General features: G+C 42.2%; 1 protein-coding gene across 9 annotated transcripts in view; it reads left to right on the forward strand.

Moving 5' to 3' along the window:
* FGF1 (fibroblast growth factor 1) overlaps nucleotides 1-19,832 on the forward strand; it is a 401,113-nt gene that overhangs the window by 373,790 nt on the left and 7,491 nt on the right. For all 9 annotated transcript variants that reach the window (XM_063928132.1, XM_063928139.1, XM_063928134.1 and 6 more), the window contains one exon: nucleotides 11,274-11,478. In XM_063928132.1, coding sequence (XP_063784202.1) covers nucleotides 11,310-11,478 — 169 coding nt within the window. In that variant the 5' untranslated portion in view covers nucleotides 11,274-11,309. The remainder of the gene's footprint in view (nucleotides 1-11,273; nucleotides 11,479-19,832) is intronic.

Here is a 19,832-nt window from a genome sequence, read left to right on the forward strand (position 1 = left end):
TAAAGAAGAAGTTTTGACAACCTTGTACACAGATAATTGATGGACTATGCCATAGACCCCCAGTTTCCCTAGAAATTTTAAATTTACGCTAGCCCAACTTTTTTTGTAAGTCTATGGACATTGACAAGGCTTTTTGCATACTGTTAATAGCAAAAGCCCAAAGGAGACTTCAAACAAGACTTCAGACAAGACTTAAACCAACAAATGCATATTAACCTCACATAGAATACCACTGTATTTACCATAATTGTTTCTTATCTTCATCTCTACAACCTTCAGGTAATGACACACATAGTCGACAGGGAATACAGGCACAAATATCAGCATTCACATATTCCCCCCCATTCATGTATCATCAACTAAAATGTGCTCCCCCATTTTGTTGCAACTAAAAGTCGAAAAGAGCTCGGTAAAGTTTGACAGCCCATCCACAGACCCGTACCACGGGATAAGAAGGAATTCAAATGTATACTTCGCAATACCTCGAAGCTTGATTTACAACACGTACGGCACAATGATACATGACCCCCCAAACATGGATTCATACACACATGCTTCTGCTATCTCACTAGGTCATACCCTTCTCACACCTTCTTCTCTCCTCCCCTACCCAACCATGGAAATGTATTTACACATGACATATATTTTTCTCTTTTTGAAATGTTTTAGGAAGTGGCAGTTATTGGTGACTGCCAAAGGGTGGACTGTCAAAGTCAGAAAAATATCACGCTACACACTGCCATATTTGCACCTCATGCGAGTGCCTGTTGCACGTTCATGAGCCCCGCCGTGCGTGCGCATACTCGCCGTTGCGGGCACCCGCAGGCACACGGTGTGCGCATTTATGGTAAAGTTTATGTGCGTCTAGCTGGCGACTCGTTCATAACATATTTTAACTGTATAATGTATTTTGTAGATTATGGTCCCTTTGATAGAATCTGAAAGTTTAGTTAAGGTAGCATGTTCATAGACAAAGAGAACCCTCTTTGTTTGATACGAAGGGTCAGACAGGGGTTATACAGTGGTGTTTAGTACCCATCGGAAGAGTATTTAATTAGCAATATTCCGGTGTTGGTTTGAAGCGGATTAATCGCTCGTGCGAATAGTTATGGACATAAGAAGTTTATGGACTTTTACTATTATTTGCACTTTATTATCCATGCGGCGGGGAAACCTAGTTTCCCACCCACCTGAGCAGTTTGAAATAGTCACAGCCCACCTGTATGAATCAACCTATGACCTTTTGTTATAATGCGGAGACGAATTCCTGTGTCCAATGAACAATAAGAATATAGGGACCATTGTACTGTATTGTGTGTAGGGTATAAAAAGACAAGCCGATCTGATCCAGCTCCCATTCTACTATTCTCTTCAACGGTTCTCATCACTGATAATCGGGAGCTGGATATCCAGAGGCGCATGCGATTGTTTCCCTTGTGCGTAAGTTCTCCGCAATCATATTGTCTTTATTGTTATTGTGAGCCATATCTCTCTCTCCTCTCCTCTCTCTCTCTCCTTTCTCTTAAGTGTTATTGTACTGTTATTGTATTTTAAGTGTAGTTATCTGGTTAGGTAGTCTATGTTATATTGGTAGTGTATGACTTGTATTGTATTATTCTTTTGCAAATAGAACGTTCACATAAGGTGTTAGAACCTCAGCAGGGTGTCTGTGTCTCTCTAGCTGGTACAAAGGGTTTCTGAATTCTAAATCGCTCTAACAGCATTCACATTAACAAGGTTAAGCAGCGTTATATCGCTGCAGTATTTCAGTAGTAAGGTTTTACAATACAAACTCAATCATAGTGTGTTGCATACAAGGGTTACAGAGTAAGCATAATCGGTGTTTAAAGTTTATAAAGGTTACTATCTGTGTGTATGCTCACTGTGGGTATTCCGTACACCCAGCACAGCGTGTGTACTTTATTTGCGTACCACGTGCGAGGTCTTCATACGCAAATAGCGTACGGAGTGCGTAGCATGTGCACATGGTTTAGCAGCCATTACGGCTACACGGTATTAATATATAGCTAATGTTAAAAGGTAGTTATTTGACTCTATCACAATGCACGAGTGAAAATGGCGGCGACGCGCGGCTGCTTATATAGAATCCGAATCTCGCGAGAATCCGACAGCGGGATGATGACGTTCAGGCGCGCTCGGGTTAACCGAGCCATACGGGAGAATCCGAGTATGCCTCGGACCCGTATAAAATGGGTGAAGTTCGGGGGGGTTCGGTTTCCGAGGAACCGAACCTGCTCATCACTAATTTGGAGGCCCTTGCACAAACTGGCTTTATTTTACCTAAGTTGCCCCCCCCCTCCAGTGTGTACTCCGAAAGAGTGTTTAGTGCAGCCGCTCACCTTGTCAGCAATCGGCGTACGAGGTTACTTCCAGAAAATGTGGAGTAGATGATGTTCATCAAAATTAATTATAATCAATTCCTCCGTGGAGACATTCACCAGCAATTGCCTCCAGAAAGTACACAGGGACCTGAGATGGTGGATTCCAGTGAGGACGAATTAATAATCTGTGAAGAGGGGGATGTACACAGTGAAAGGGGTGAGGAATCGGAGGATGAGGAGGAGGTGGACATCTTGCCTCTGTAGAGCCAGTTTGTGCAAGGAGAGATTGATTGCTTCTTTTTTGGTGGGGGCCCAAACCAACCAGTCATTTCAGCCACAGTCATGTGGCAGACCCTGTCGCTGAAATGATGGGTTTGTTAAAGTGTGCATGTCCTGTTTATACAACATAAGGGTGGGTGGGAGGGCCCAAGGACAATTCCATCTTGCACCTCTTTTTTCGTTAATTTATCTTTGCATCATGTGATGTTTGGGGCCAATTTTTTAAGTGCCATCCAGTCTGACACTGCAGTGCCACTCCTAGATGGGCCAGGTGTTTGTGTCGGCCACTTGGGTCGCTTAGCTTAGCCATCCAGCGACCTTGGTGCGCCTCTTTTTTTCTTTGCATCATGTGCTGTTTGGGGACTATTTTCTTAAGTGCCATCCTGTCTGACACTGCAGTGTCACTCCTAGATGGGCCAGGTGTTTGTGTCAGCCATTTGGGTCGCTTAGCTTAGCTTAGCCATCCAGCGACCTTGGTGCACCTCTTTTTTTCTTTGCATCATGTGCTGTTTGGGGACTATTTTTTTAAGTGCCATCCTGTCTGACACTGCAGTGCCACTCCTAGATGGGCCAGGTGTTTGTGTCGGCCACTTGGGTCGCTTAGCTTAGCCATCCAGCGACCTTGGTGCACCTCTTTTTTTCTTTGCATCATGTGCTGTTTGGGGACTATTTTTTTAAGTGCCATCCTGTCTGACACTGCAGTGCCACTCCTAGATGGGCCAGGTGTTTGTGTCGGCCACTTGGGTCGCTTAGCTTAGCCATCCAGCGACCTCGGTGCAAATTTTAGGACTAAAAATAATATTGTGAGGTGTGAGGTGTTCAGGATAGACTGGAAATTAGTGGAAATTATGGTTATTGGGGTTAATAATACTATGGGATCAAAATGACCCCCAAATTCTATGATTGGAGCTGTTTTTGAGGTTTTTTTGTAAAAAAAACACCCGAATCCAAAACACACCCGAATCCGACAAAAAATTTTCAGGGAGGTTTTGCCAAAACGCGTCCGAATCCAAAACACGGCCACGGAACCGAATCCAAAACCAAAACACAAAACCCGAAAAATTTCCGGTGCACATCACTACATTTTACATACAGATGTGCCCCCATACAGCTATCCATTTTGCACCATACGGTGCGAGGCACATGGTACAGCACAGACGCTGCTATACCAAAGGTAGCATTTCCTGGACATTCACACTTGTGTCTTATTCGCATTGTAGCTGCATCCAAAGTTACTTATAATGCCCCGGGCACATAGGATTAGTATTATTGTCGCAATAGAATTGGTATAAAGTCGCAGATTAAAGACAACACAGCTTTGTGCTGGCAGGATGTATGGTATCAGTCCTCAATCTTTTAGCTTTTTACTGAGCAAAGTTACCGAGTCGCACACCGCAGCTGCTTGCAATGCCAGTGCCCAGTGTACTTTTGTTGCATTAGTAATGAGAATAATATTTGCTTCAAACTGTGTGGCAGGAAGTATGGCGTGGTTTAGTAACAAAGTCCGTGGCAGGCCAAACAGGGCCATTTTATGTAATTTAAGGCCAGGTGTATACATGTCTGTATACTACACCATCAGCAATGGGATCAATCTGTAATAATCTCTTAAATCAGCCATCATTAATGCCATTCTTATGGGCCCTACAGACACGGCGATATACCGCCTAGCTGCCCGACCGCCGATACGGCAGACGGGCGACCCGGTGGCGAGGGGGGGGGGGGCAGTGACGGGGGGAGTGAAGTTTCTTCACTCCCCCTGTCACTCGGCTCCATAGCAATGCAGGCAAATATGGACGAGATCGCCCATATTGGCCTGCATGCACAGGCGACGGGGCACCAACGATGAACGAGCGCGGGGCCGCGCATCGCTCATCACTGGTACCTCCACACTGACAGATATGAACGGTATCTCGTTCATTAATGAACGAGATCGTTCATATCTTGCAGTGTTATCGCCCAGTGTGTAGGGCGCATAAGTGATCTGACATGGCCCATTTTTGTAAATGTTATTCTCTTCACTTCCTATGGGATAAAGCTGTTTTAGCACACTTCTGAAACTGCTTCTCTAGAGAGAGGACATATGGGTTCTGTGGGGAATCAGTAATTACCACACACGACATGCAAGCTGCCTATAATTGCAAACCAGTGGTGAGAAGAGATTTCAGTTATCCCATTTGCATCCCTTCCAATGAGATTTGAAAATGATTACTATAGTTGCAGCCAGTAATATTCATAGATGAAGTGCACTACAACTTATTCACAATTCGGCTAATTCTTATTTTCCACTGGGCATTATTTTTGGTTCATATATAGGACCTAATTCAGACCTGACATGCGGAGGGACACCCAGCACAGGGCTAGCCGCCCCGCATGTCTGGCCCTCCCTCTCTCCACGGCGGCAATGCTTTTGTACCTGAAGAGTAGTTCCCTGCCAGCGCAGCTTCTGCGCACTGGCAGGGAGCTACCCGTCGCTCTCCGAGTCGCAGCGGCTGCGTGTGACGTCACGCAGCCGCCGCGGCCCGCCCCCCCCCCCCCCCCACGGTCCGTGCATGCCTTTGTTGGCCGGACCGTGCCCCCAAAATGGCGGCCCAATGCCGCCGCCCCGCCCCCTCCTGCCCAGTGAACGCCTCTGCCTTTCAATCAGGCAGAGGCGATCGCTGGGCTGAGATGCTCATAGCATCTCTGGCATGCGCCCTCGCACTGCTGCGCTGACGCATGCACAGTTCAGAAAACGCACAGCAGTGATCAGGTCTGAATTAGGCCCATAGAAAGTACAACACTGCACTTGTGTTTACGGTACAATAATAACGCAAATGCAATCCATGAATGAATTGTGTATAAGAAAGTTCTTATGTGGGTCTTTTTGGCATTGAAGCCACTCATTATAGACCATGCTTTCCCACATAACCGTTGCTTGTTAAATTATGGTTGGTGTCCATGTAAATAACTTAAAAACAACTAATGTATAACAAGGGATGGCGGTGAGCCTCTCACATGCTGTACTGCATATGTTTCTCATAGTAATCAATCTACAAGGCACCAACACTTGTGATTAGCCAGCTCTCATTATCATTGTACAGTACTTTAGAAGGATAGGAGGTGCTTATTAAGGCACACCACTTATGCCTTTATTATGTGAGGTGTTTAACATCAATTCCCAGGTAACGGCTATTACCAGTTATTTATATTGAGCACAAATATTCCGCAGCGCTTTACAGAGAATATTTGGCCATTCACATCAGTCCCTGCCCCAGTGGAGCTTACAATCTATATTCCCTACCACATGTACACACACATACATGCTGGGGTTAATTTTTGTTTTGGAGCCAATTAAACTACCAGTATAATTTTGGATTATGGAAGGAAACCAGAATACCCATGACTTCAGAGATGTGATGTTAACCATTACACCATCTTAGCTTCTGTTATGTTGTTCCGTCATTTTGGAATTAGTAACCTTTTCCAAAGCATGGCAAATGAAGTGAACCAATGCAAGGGGACGTGGTGCATTAATTGGGGTTCCACATGCTGGAAGGGAAAAATTTACACCCAAAAACATAAAAAAACTCATGTCGACCTTTTCATGTGTTGATCATTTCCATGTCGACCTTTTGACCATGTCGACCATTTGGTGTCAACCTTTCGACTTGACCCATAACCTTGCTGGGAAAGGAAGAAGATGGAGCAAACACAGGAGGCTACTGGTCACTGGAGAGGAGGCTGCAGGCAGTGCACAGGGAAAGGTTAGTCAGTATGGTACTTTGGACCGGACTCAGAGACGCACGCAGTTCACATGCAATTTCAATTTTCACATAGTTGAGTAATTATTTGCTATTGCGCTGATAGTGGGTATCTCTGGGCTTGCACTCTCTGACGCACACTAGTGCACATGGGCTAGGCAAAAATTAACATATGCATATTAGCGCACCAGCGACTCAGGCAACAGACTCTAGAGTGGATGCAGCATCTACCTCTGAATCAGGTTCAGTGTATGTGAGGCAGAGTGTGTGTCAGTGTAGGGTTGGCCATTGATCAGTGATGGTTACAAACCACCAATGGTAGATGTTTTGCCATCAACAGCAGAAATCCATTGGTTCTCCAGGCTTTGATAGGCCCACAGCTCCGTAATTAGAGGAGCAGGGATTACCATCAGAGGGTGAAACCATAAATACTGTAGAGACTAACCACCAATGGTACCATCGATGGTTAACCCACTGATGGCCATCCCAATATGTGTGTGTGAGTGGCATAGAGGGTACATATTATCATTAGGCTAAAGTAGGCACAGGTTGTTGTTGTTGTTGTTATTATTATTATTAGACTAAAGGGGCAGCAATTATATTTATTAAACTAAAGGTGGCACATACTATTATTCTACTAATGCTGCCACTGGCTACTATTATTAGACTAAAGCAGGACAAACAAAAATTAGACTAAACTGGGCACAGTTCTGTGTCTGGTAATCTGTGACTGCATAATATTTTGCTTTGTCGTTTGTTGGATTATCACGCCTCTCCCGTTGATGACCACACTTACCCAATGGTTGGCCACACCCCTTCAGCAGGCTCCTGCTGCTGCATTTTCCTTGTAGGCCCTTAATGATCCAGTCTGACACTGGGCTTATATGTTTGTAAATGTATGCAACTGAGATCTCTGCATTATTATTATCATGTAGGATGTATGTCTCTTGCTGGTCTACTGCAGAGTGCTGGGAGAAAATGTATTTTGTTTTTGCTTGTCTAGATTAACCCCTCCTTTACACACACCTGTGATAGGCCAATACGATGAATCTGAGTAGCTTCCATTCTGTATATAATATGCTGATTACTGCCTCTTGCTCATTTAAAGCCACCATTTTGGATACAGAAACTGGGGAAATTGACCCACCTCTGCATTTACCGGGTGTGGATTATTAGATCTACCCTAATAAGGTCTACAGTCAATAGGTTGACCACTAATGGTAAACATGCATTAGGTCGCCAGGGCCAAAAGATCGACAGGGTCAAAAGGTTGACATAGAATAGGTAGGCAGTAGAAAAGATCAACAGGGTAAAATGATCAACAGGGTCAAAAGGTCAACATGGAAATGGTCGACACAATAAATGGTAGACAGATTTTTATTTTTTGGTTGTTTTGTCACTTTTCTGACACAAACAAGACCCATTAGTGAACCATGTCACTCCGCTACCACTGCACTTGGCACAGGTTACTATTCCCAATCACAGTCCACGTGTATGGGAAAGTATCAAAATGTTGGGAAAATACCTAACTTGTGTCAACCATATGTGTGTCGACCATTGTCATGTTGACGTTTTGACTATGTCGACCTTTTAACCCTAATGACCGTTTGTACTGTCTAACTTTTACATGCCGACCTTTTAACCCTGTCGACCTTTTGACCCTGTCAACCTAATGCATGTCTACCATTAGTGGTCAACCTATTGACTGTAGACCTTTTTAGTGTAGATCTATAGACCGAATACCGCATTTACCCTTTCTGTGCTGGAGTAGAAGCATGCATTGTTTTGGTGGGGCCGTGGGGGCCCAGGGGCAACGAAGTTATAGGGGCCTCCACTAGTAAAAGTTATGGCAAACCCTGAGCGCAACTCCCCCATGTACTGTTAAAACACACACACAACTGCCTGACAGTGTGCTGCACCACACCAGGCCGGCTCAGCATCAGTGTCTCACGAGATTTCACTGCACAGTTCCGCAAGACTGACTGCTGTAGACGGGGGGGGGGGGGGGGGATTCCTCTGCAGCCGCCTGCCGGAGGGGCAACACTCTACTTTGCTTCAGTACAGTGTGTGGGGGACCCTAAAGTGTGGGGGTCCTGTGACTACCTCCTTTGTACCCCCTCCCTTAATCCAGTCCTGCTCCCATAAGATAAATTCTAATTCGTTTTAGGATTTCTTTAATTGATAGAATTGTTAAAATGGAGCACTAAAAGATGTGGTATTTTAATTACTGTACGTAAAGTGGATAAGCAGAGCCTGAAATAGTAAAGTGACTGAGGGCATTTTTATCTACCATGTATAATGCAAATACATACTGTAGAAGTGCTTTCAAATCAGTCAATCTTTGCACAGTAATGACCATGGAGATTGTGATAACAGAATTAGTATTTTAAAAATAGGACACTATCTGTACATGGAGAGGAAAATCAGTTGGACTGCTATGTCTGGATGTGGTATGGGTGGAAATCTACTTTACTTGTGGATACTACAAATACACTGGCCCTATAGGGAGTCTACAGTATGCATAGATAAACATTGCAGTATGTGCCGTGTTGGGTTGAATAATTAAAAACATTATTCAGTTTGAGATCCTTTTACTCTCCTGAACCTTCTCAGTTCCTCTGCAAAGTCTAAATTATATGTATAAGAAATGCCTTTTGGGTATAACAAGAAATGATCAGTAGCAAATTGGTCCTTACTTTCATAAATCAGGTGCTTGTCTGTCATCAGTGGCAAAAGGAGTTATGAAGTTAAGTGGTTCCTTCTGCTGCACCCTTTGGTAAACGGATGCCTAAATCAATTACAGGAGCCAATGTTACAGATGCTAATCACACCTTTCCAATCTGCTGAAAAAAATGCTGTTCACCAATTCTCTAACAGACCACAAAGTGTCAGCAATTTGTCCCAGTAATGAAAAATGTATGCGCACATGCCGTATTCTTGTTGGCCTCACCCACATGATTCATTTAGGCAATAAGGGAGCCCAAACTGAGAAGTATTTTGGGGATATTTATCAAAGCCTAGAGAGAGATAAAGTACCAATTATTTTCTGTCCCTTTTGTCGGTTGCTACGTTATATCTCTCCAAGCTTTGATAAATCTCCCTCAAACAAAAAAAAGTTTGGTAAAAAAAAAATGGCTGATTGTAAAGTGATAGCCAGTTACTGTGTAGTCACAAAGAGTAGGCAAGTATGACTACCAATAGGAGACCATCTCTATAAAACTGTCAAAATAAATTAGAAGACAGATTTCTAATCATTATGTTACATTGTATAATCAGTTATTCACAACTAAATATATATTAACAGCGCTGACAGGTCACTGAAACAATCACTTTGGAGCAGCTCAGTAATTTGTGAAAACATTATAAGAGCCAATATACAGATACATAATCATCGTATTAAAATATAAATATGATTTCCAAATAAGTAGGATAGAAATATTATATCAATAAAAGATTAAATGATAAACTAACTTTATTTTAAAGATATTACATATAAACCTAAAAATAACATTCATAAAGAACCTTAGGTCCATATTCAATTACCCTGACAGCAAGTCGGGTGATAAGTGTCGCCGCCGGGGGCTATCTAATTAGCCCAGATAAGCCGGCGCGTGCCGCTTATCACCATTTCACCCGAAAACACACAGGTTTCACTGAACCTGTATGTTTACGGGTGTAATAGTAAGTTTTATCGGCCAAGCTAATCAAATCGCCCGACCGCAGCACCCGAAGAAACATTAAGGTTTTTTTACTCCCGATGTCTCTTCGGGCCAAATGGAATATCCCAGTAAGTGAAAAATCATATTTATATAAAAAACCATGTGTACAGGAGGATCAGCCAAGCAATACAGTAAGCACATTGAGAAATGTACCCAGAGTCTGAGACACTGGGTGTCCCAGGAAAAGAAAATGGTGGGGTGTCCAGAATTCACAGCACTAATGTTAATGCAAGGTTCATTCAGGACGGCTAAGTACCTTAATTTACTCATATAAAAGAGTATGTGCTAACTAGAACTATGTACCATGGCTTATGAATACAGATTTTAGTAGCAGCGCATTTCACTAATCCAGGGCTCCTGTAAGGTAGCTGTTCTACGTCACCTACTAATGCTGCCAGTGAAGGTCACTGTGAAATGCGCATGAGCACCTTTGTATGACCCGGTTTTGCATCTCCCCATTGCTGGGCACAGGGGGCAGCTGACAGGGATGGATTGGGATGGAAAACCAGCCTGGGAAATTTATGGAAGAAGCCCTAACAGGGGTGCGGTCTGATGAGGGGATGAGGACTGTCGAGGAGGAAGGGTCACTCCTCACAGAGCCTGACTGTACGTAATTGTGGACTTCCTTCTGTCTTTTGCTCTAGTTGTGTCTAAAACCAGGGAGCGGATTGGGAAATAAAAGTTGCCCTGTAATATTTTTGTATAACATACCATGTAGCCATGGCAGCATCACTGGATGGCAGAATTGCTGTACTGCAGAGATGGAATAACAGAATGAATGGGGACAATGCAGTGTACTGAGTACGGTGGGCTCCCTGCCATGGTCGGTGGGGGGTTGGGCCACATGACAACATACAAAACAGGCCCCGCAGACATGTCGGCCTACCAGGAATCCCGGTGAGTCCTTTGGCCAATCCGCTCCTGGAAGAAATATCCCCATAAAGATCTTTGTGGATGCCAGAAAACAGTGCTAAATAGGTGAGAAAAGCCCTTTCTCAGGTGAAAAGGATAGAGAAAGGGCTTTTACCAGCTTCAAAATGACATCCAAGCGTTTTGCCAGCATTAGACAGGTGGGAAATGCTTCTGAAGTGGTAGAACATTCACATCTAAAAAAAATCTCCCTTTTGAACAAAATAATAAGCAATAAACTGTACTGTTATAACATTTATTATGTCATGTTCCATATTTTCCAGTGTTAAGAGTTCAGCACTGCTGGGGAAGTAGGAAAGATGGCAGAGGGTGATATCACAACTTTCAGCGCTATGATGGAGACATTCAACCTTCCAATAGGAAATTACAAGAAGCCAAAGCTCCTGTACTGCAGTAATGGAGGCTACTTCTTGCGTATTCTGCCAGATGGCGTAGTGGATGGAACAAGAGACAGGGATGACCTCAATAGTAAGTATTATTCATGAGATGGCAAAATAAAATACAATATTTAAGCGAAGCTGCATCCAAGTAATACTCCCCATCTCCATCCCCACATGCCAGTAGCATGTCAGTTATGCCGTGGCTTTTGGGTCCCTGTGCGACATTGCAGGATCTGATCTGCACATGTGCTGTGCGGCTCATGTGCAGATCATACAACATTGGGGATTAACGTAAATATCAAATTGATGTACTGGACATTTCTAAATCATTATTGCTTAACAGCAGTATTTACTTTTCTTTTAATTAAAGTATTAGAACTTTCTGTTCAATAATGTTATATTCTTAATCATATGGGGGGGAGCATATATCTCTGCAGTATACAACACAGACCTTAGGACAAAATAAATGAATACATAACAATTTCTTGTCCAGTGATAGTGAGATGGAAAGTAAGAAAATAATAAAATCTAGTATTTAAAGGTACATGTCAGATAAAATGACTCACACATAGCTGAGATGCTAACACTGTTTAATTACTTTTGGAATAACCTTAATATTTTCTGCTAATTTGTCATAACACACTAAGCTAGAATAGCATTCTAATATATATATATAATGTGTGTACCAGTCAAAAGTTTGGACACACCTTCTCATTCAATGGTTTTTATTTATTTTAATTATTTTCTACATTGTAGATTAATACTGAAGACATCAACACTATGAAAGAACACATATGGAATTATGTTGTAAACAAAAAAGTGTTAAATAAATCAAATGTTTTATATTTTAGATTTCTCAAAATAGCCCCCTTTTGCTTTGATGACAGCTTTGCACACTCTTGGCATTCTCTCATCAGCTTCATGAGGTAGTCTCCTGGAATGGTTTTCCCAACAGTCTTGAAGGAGTTCTCAGAGGTTCTGAGCACTTGTTGGCTGCTTTTCCTTCACTCTGCGGTCCAACTCATCCCAAACCATCTCAATTGGGTTTAGGTCGGGTGATTGTGGAGGCCAGGTCATCTGACGCAGCACTCCATTACTTTCCTTCTTGGTCAGTCAAGTAGCCCTTACATAGCCCGGAGGTGTGTTTGGGGTCATTGTCTTGTTTAAAAACAAATGATGGTCCCAGTAACCAGATGGGATAGCATGGCGCTGCAGAATGCTGTGTTAGCCATGCTGGTTAAGTATGCCATGAATTTTGAATAAATCACAATCAGTGTCACCAGCAAAGCACCCCCACACCATCACACCTCCTCATCCCTGCTTCACAGTGGGAACCACACATGCAGAAACCATCCGCTCACCTTCTCTGCGTCTCACAAAGACACGGCAGTTGGAACCAAAAATCTCAAATTTGGACTCATCAGACCAAAGTACAGATTTCCACTGGTCTAATGTCAATTTCCTTGTGTTTCTTAGCCCCAACTATTCTCTTCTTCTTGTTGTTCATCCTCAGTAGTAGCTTCTTCACAGCAATTCAACCATGAAGGCCTGATTCACGCAGTCTCTTCTGAACAGTTGATGTTGAGATTTGTCTGCTACTTGAACTCTGTGAAGAATTTATGTGGGCTCTAATCTCAGGTGCTGTTAAGTAGCGGTTTCTGAGACTGGTAAATCTAATGAACTTATCCTCTGCAGCAGAGGTTACTCTTGGTCTTCCTTTCCTGGGGCGGTCTTCATGAGAGCCAGTGTCATCATAGCTTTGATGGTTTTTGCAACTGCACTTGCGGATACATTCAAAGTTCTTGAAATTTTCCGTATCGACTGACCGTCATGTCTTAAAGTAATGATGGACTGCTGTTTCTCTTTGCTGAGTTGAGTGGTTCGTGCCATACTACAACAGTAGTCAAATAGGGGTGTCCACTGTGTACTCTAACCCTAACTCTGTACAACACAACTGATGGTCTCAAACACATTAAGAAGGCAAGTAATTCCACAGATTGACTCTTGACAAGGCACACCTGTTAATTCAAAACCATTCCAGGAGACTACCTCACGAAGCTGATTGAGAGAATTCCAAGAGTGTGCAAAGCTGTCATCAAAGCAAAAGGGGGATACTGTGAGGATCCTAAAATACAAAACATATTTTGATTTGTTTTACACTTTTTTGTAATGAGAAATTTCTCTCTTTTGTTAAATAATACAAATTATATATATATATATATATATATATATATATATATATATATAATTTGTATTACTTAACAAAAGGGAGAAATGTCTTATGTTTGTATAGTGTACAGGCGCTGAGTGCATTTGTTTAGTATATGTGCCTGTGGTATTAACTTCTAAAATTCAACTGGTAACATTTATAATACACAGATTCAAAATGTTGGATAATTATCCAATGGACAAATAAATATATTAATGATTTTAATAAATTGCCTGCTGCAATAGCAACATACCTCCTCCAGTTTCACAATAAGCAAATTGAGATGTTAGTCCACTCTGACCAGATACACTGGTCTGCCTGGGTGGATACCAACCCCTGTAAGTCATGATCAGCCCTGGCAGGTTGGTTTAGCATTTAAAATAAATTGTGACTTTAAGGGGGATGGAATTAAATTAGCTAAAGTAATTTACAGTGGGCTATCCAATTAGCCCCGCAGTGCAGACCTGAAAAGAAATACGCAATAAATTGTCTGTTTTCGGGTATGCGGCACCCATTAACACATAGGTCCGGGAACTTATCCCAGATCATATGTGTTAACCAGTGACGTGCAGTGAGGTGAGGCAGAGCTTTTCCTGTCATACTCCAGTATATGCCAGAGTGTTGACTATATAAAGTATATGAAAAATACAAAGAATATATTATAAATATCTTCTTTGTGTTATTCTATTTATTTTATAGTCAAAACTCTGGAGTAATTGGAGTAAAAAGTCTATGACTGGTGAGGCAGTGATTCCCGCCCCCCTATTGCACCTGTGTATAATGCCCACATGTACCCTTGGGCTCATATATTGGTACTGAAAAATGTGAATTTGTGAACGCCCTGGAAGCTGCCCGTACTGTAATTCACCACAATTGAATCTCACCAAAAATTCAAAATTTATACAGATTTGACACAAAGAATATGTGGGACTCAAACAATTACAGGCGCTATAATATTAGCATGATTTATACTTCACAATACGTTCCTCAAATGCATTCCTTTCTACTGAGTCGATGGAGTTCTGCTTTTCTTTAGCAAGGCCTTCCTTCCACTCATGTAGATGTTACCATGAAAAGAAAGGATTGTATAAATGTGTAATAAAGTTTTTAACAGTACATAAGTTTCTCTTGTTGCTAAACACTTTCACACAGTGAAGAAGGTGATTGTTTCACCGAAGAGGCGTACCCCAACTCACTTTTCCAAAGAAAAGGTTAGACTCATAAAGGTATCTTTTATCCACCACTGTGTTGGACAAACTCACTCTCGTGGTGAACCCTTTTAACCAAGAAAGATGGGCATACCTCACTCACAATAAAAGGAGGCTGCCTCAAACGTATCAAGGTTTCTTTCGCTGATGGTGCCTTCTTCCTTCTACCCAGAGTGTCTTTTCCTCTCGTGTGAGTGTCACCGTGAAAGAAAAATATGTATATATATGTGTGATATCGTTTTCAACTGTGTATCACTCTTCTTAATTACTATGGACATTCACACATACATCTCCTTCCCTGGGAAAGCGTACCCTGACTCACTTTTCACATAAAGGGTATTAACCTATAAAGGTATCTTTTGTCCACCACTCCAACCAAACAATCTGATGAACTCTTTTCAGTAAAGAAGCATATGCATACCTCACTTACAAAAAAGGAGGCGGGTTCAAACATATAACGGTTTCTTTTCAGGAATATTCTTCTACTTCCTTCAATCAGGGTGCTTTTTTTTTCTCTCGTGTAGGTATCACCATTGGGAAAAAAAACATATATGTATATGTGTAGTACTGTTTCTTTTTAACTACACCATATTTTCTCTCATTATTGTATACATTCGTACATAGGGGGATAATAATCACTCTCCAGAGGGGGTGTACCTTGACTCACTCTTTATATAGAGGGGAAGCACCCGTAAAGGTATCTTTTTGATCCACCACTGTGTTTAAACAATATCCATCTAGTAGTGAGCCCACTTTGCCCAAAGAAAGATAAGCGTACCTCACTCACACAAGACAATGCTGATGAAAGCACATAGAGGTTTCTTTTTATATTTGGTGGATAAATATCAGGCGTACCCTACTCACAGAAGAGGTAGTTATGTGCAAGCTCATCTGGGTTTCTTTAGGAGACTGACCAAGATAAAAAAAAGAGAGAGTTCCTGTCTCCGTATGTGGGCCCTCATTCCGAGTTGTTCGCTCGTTATTTTTCTTCGCATCGGTGCGATTTTCCGCTAACTGCGCATGCGCAATGTTCGCACTGCGGCTGCGTCAAGTAAATTTGCTAAGAAGTTTGGTATTTTACTCACGGCATTACGAGGTTTTTTCTTCGTTCTGGTGATCGGAGTGTGATTGACAGGAAGTGGGTGTTTCTGGGCGGAAACTGACCGTTTTATGGGTGTGTGTGAAAAAACGCTGCCGTTTCTGGGAAAAACGCGGGAGTGGCTGGAGAAACGGGGGAGTGTCTGGGCGAACGCTGGGTGTGTTTGTGACGTCAAACCAGGAACGAAACTGACTGAACTGATCGCAGTGGCAGAGTAAGTGTCGAGCTACTCAGAAACTGCTAAGAAATTTCTATTCGCAATTTTGAGAATCTTTCGTTTGCAATTCTGCTAAGCTAAGATTCACTCCCAGTAGGCGGCGGCTTAGCGTGTGCAATGCTGCTAAAAGCAGCTTGCGAGCGAACAACTCGGAATGAGGGCCGTGATGTCTCCACCGTGATGGCGGGTTGCTCAGAAAAAATATTTTCCAATCACAATGGATCCACATGCAAAAAACACGATTTTTATTATTAAAAAAATGCCCCACACAATTGGGGAAATATATACAGCTGACAGAAACAATTCTTTAAAAACAGAGTCTGAAAAGGATTATAGCAGCAAGACTCAAAAACATAAAATGAATCCCAAAAAAACATACAGTAAAATCCGTATACACAGAAAAAAATTCCTTGAAAGAGTACTTAGTTCATACCTATGTAGTATATTCGAATAGATCCACACTCTCAGCTGGTCAACATGTTTCGGCCTGTAATAGGCCTTTATCAAGACATACTGAGAGAGTGGAATGACCTGATATTTATGTGTGGACCCTCCAATCAGCAACTATCAATTGCTGACATCATCATTAGGTGATAGTTTTTTAATTTACAGAACTATTAAACAAAATACAAAACTTCAACCACGTATGGCCTTTCTAATGTATTAAACAGAGTTGTAAAATATATAACATGAACAATGAGTTGTTTCAAACATTTATATAGGAGGTCTCCATGGCAACCGTGGCTCACAAACACCAGTGAATTTCTACTACTTGTGATCCGGATGTATACAGCTGACGACTCCCAGGAGTGAAGTGGGTAATTAACTTTCCCTAATGTAGCTCATTAGTAAATCTTTTACCCCCAATCCTACATAGAGAGTAGTTTATTAAAGCAAAGAAAGATGGGCCGCGCCGTTGTCATGACAACGCGGCTCATCTACAGGAAGTGCCTCACTGGAACGCATGGTGAACCGCATACGAGTTTCCTGTCATCAAGACAGGGAAACCATCCCCGCTGGTTGTGGCGCTCGTTATGCGTCGTTGTTATGGCAACGCGGCCTCAGCTAAGGAAGCGGGCACTCGTCATTGGCCCGCACGGTGAAACACACAAAATCTCGACTTCCGGTACCTAAACAGGAAGTCACTAGTACTACTTAAAGAAAATGTTTAAAGAAAATATTTTTTCTTTTATCTAACCTTATGTAACAAACGAGTGACACTTTAGTATATATTATTCCTATATCCTATTTAATGACAACAGGTAGGAAAGAATGTGATAACATCGTGGAAAATTATTAACGTAAGGGCAGCCATTATTAAAAAGGTCAAAAGTTGCCCATAAGTAAAAATATTATTAATGGTGATCTAATCCTAAAAAAATATAATTAATAGTGGTCTAATCCTAAAAAAATGTGAATCATGTTTCCCTATAGTGCATATAACTACTAGTGCCGTGATTTTCCAAGGTTACCATGGTGATTCCTCACCCTGTCATGACATAACATAACACATTCTTAATGAAATGTTTCCGGCCATTTTTTCTTCATTCTTGAATTATCCAGATACAATTATGGACCTAAAAAGACTAGAGAATCAGGATGAGCAAAACAAACTTCACACAAAATTCCGAACCCCAAAAACGTGCACTATAAGAACCATTTAAGTTCAAAATCATTATTTAGCCCCCCTGGAGCCAAAGTACGACAGTTGAAAATCATATTCATTTTTGTTTTCGCCAAAAGTTTGGAACTGTCTTTGTTCCTGATGTTCCCTTTGACGGCTTTAAACCCGCAAAAGGATGCTAAACCTGAGATAGAGCTTCCCCTCTATATAAAGAGTGAGTCAAGGTACACCCCCTCTGGAGAGTGATTATTATCCCCCTATGTACGAATGTATACAATAATGAGAGAAAATATGGTGTAGTTAAAAAGAAACAGTACTACACATATACATATATGTTTTTTTCCCAATGGTGATACCTACACGAGAGAGAAAAAAGCACCCTGATTGAAGGAAGTAGAAGAATATTCCTGAAAAGAAACCGTTATATGTTTGAAGCCGCCTCCTTTTTTGTAAGTGAGGTATGCATATGCTTCTTTACTGAAAAGAGTTCATCAGATTGTTTGGTTGGATACAGTGGTGGACAAAAGATACCTTTATAGGTTTATACCCTTTATGTGAAAAGTGAGTCAGGGTACGCTTTCCCAGGGAAGGAGATGTATGTGTGAATGTCCATAGTAATTAAGAAGAGTGATACACAGTTGAAAACGATATCACACATATATATACATATTTTCTTTCACGGTGACACCCACACGAGAGGAAAAGACACTCTGGTTAGAAGGAAGAAGGCACCATCAGCGACAGAAACCTTGATACGTTTGAGGCAGCCTCCTTTTATTGTGAGTGAGGTATGCCCATCTTTCTTGGTTAAAAGCGTAAACCACGAGAGTGAGTTTGTCCAACACAGTGGTGGATAAAAGATACCTTTATGAGTCTAACCTTTTCTTTGGAAAAGTGAGTTGGGGTACGCCTCTTCGCTGAAACAATCACCTTCTTCACTGTGTGAAAGTGTTTAGCAACAAGAGAAACTTATGTACTGTTAAAAACTTTATTACACATTTATACAATCCTTTCTCTTCATGGTAACATCTACACGAGTGGAAGGAAGGCCTTGCTGAAGAAAAGCAGAACTCCATCGACTCAGTAGAAAGGAATGCATTTGAGGAACGTATTGTGAAGTATAAATCATGCTAATATTATAGCGCCTGTAATTGTTTAAGTCCCACATATTCTTTGTGTCAAATCATATATTGGTACTAGCCAGTGCATCCTCAGCCATTTACCTCACCGTACATCCTTGGTGCTAATGCCCCAAAACAGATAATTTAGCAGCCAAGAAAAATAGTCTGTAATTGAATAGCCCTGGTTAAAGCCTGAGGCTATGCTCCGTGTTTTGCACCTGTTAAACTAACAGTTACAACTGATTTCTCCCTAAGGGGTGTATTCAATAATTGTTGGACGCTGCCATTTTGTCAGAAAGACGTCGGTTTCCGACCGGTTTTGGTCGGAAGGGGTTCTGACCTATTCAATTAGGGGCTGTTTTTTCCGACAAGTCGGGAATTCCAGAATTGTCGGAAAGCTGTCGGAATGCAAGCGGATCGTTGGCTTCAGCCGCGATCCGCGTGTATTGTCGGAAGCGCGGCCAAACCCAACAGGTTTTAACCCCGTTTTCGACAATGTCAATCCGATTTTAAAAAAAGTCGGATTGCCATTGTCGGGACCGGGCGCGGGCCAAACCTGTCGGGTTTGGCCGAGTCATTCATCAAGAACCGCTGGTTCACACTGCCCCTCACTCAGTTGCTAGGGAGCCGCTACTTCCTCCAGGAGGGTGCGGGGGGTGTAGGGGGCTGCCACAGATGACATCACTGCTAGTTTAAGTTTTAGTAGTAGTATTTTTAAATATTCCCCCCTCTCCTAAAAAACCCCTATAAAGTGCACAGACACCTGTCTTCACGCACATTCCACCGGGTGACGACCCTCTCTGAGTACAGCAGTAGCGCAGGCTGGGTGTGAGTCACAGCGGTGTCAGGGGTGTGTGTGATGGACGTGTCTGCGGCCGGGAACTGCTTAAGGATGGGGAGGCGTGACGTCACTAGGGGCTTCGCTGGAGGCATCTCACTGAATGGACCATGCCGGGGAAAACTA

This window comes from Pseudophryne corroboree, chromosome 6 (genome assembly GCF_028390025.1).
Source record: "Pseudophryne corroboree isolate aPseCor3 chromosome 6, aPseCor3.hap2, whole genome shotgun sequence".
Lineage (NCBI taxonomy): Eukaryota > Metazoa > Chordata > Amphibia > Anura > Myobatrachidae > Pseudophryne > Pseudophryne corroboree.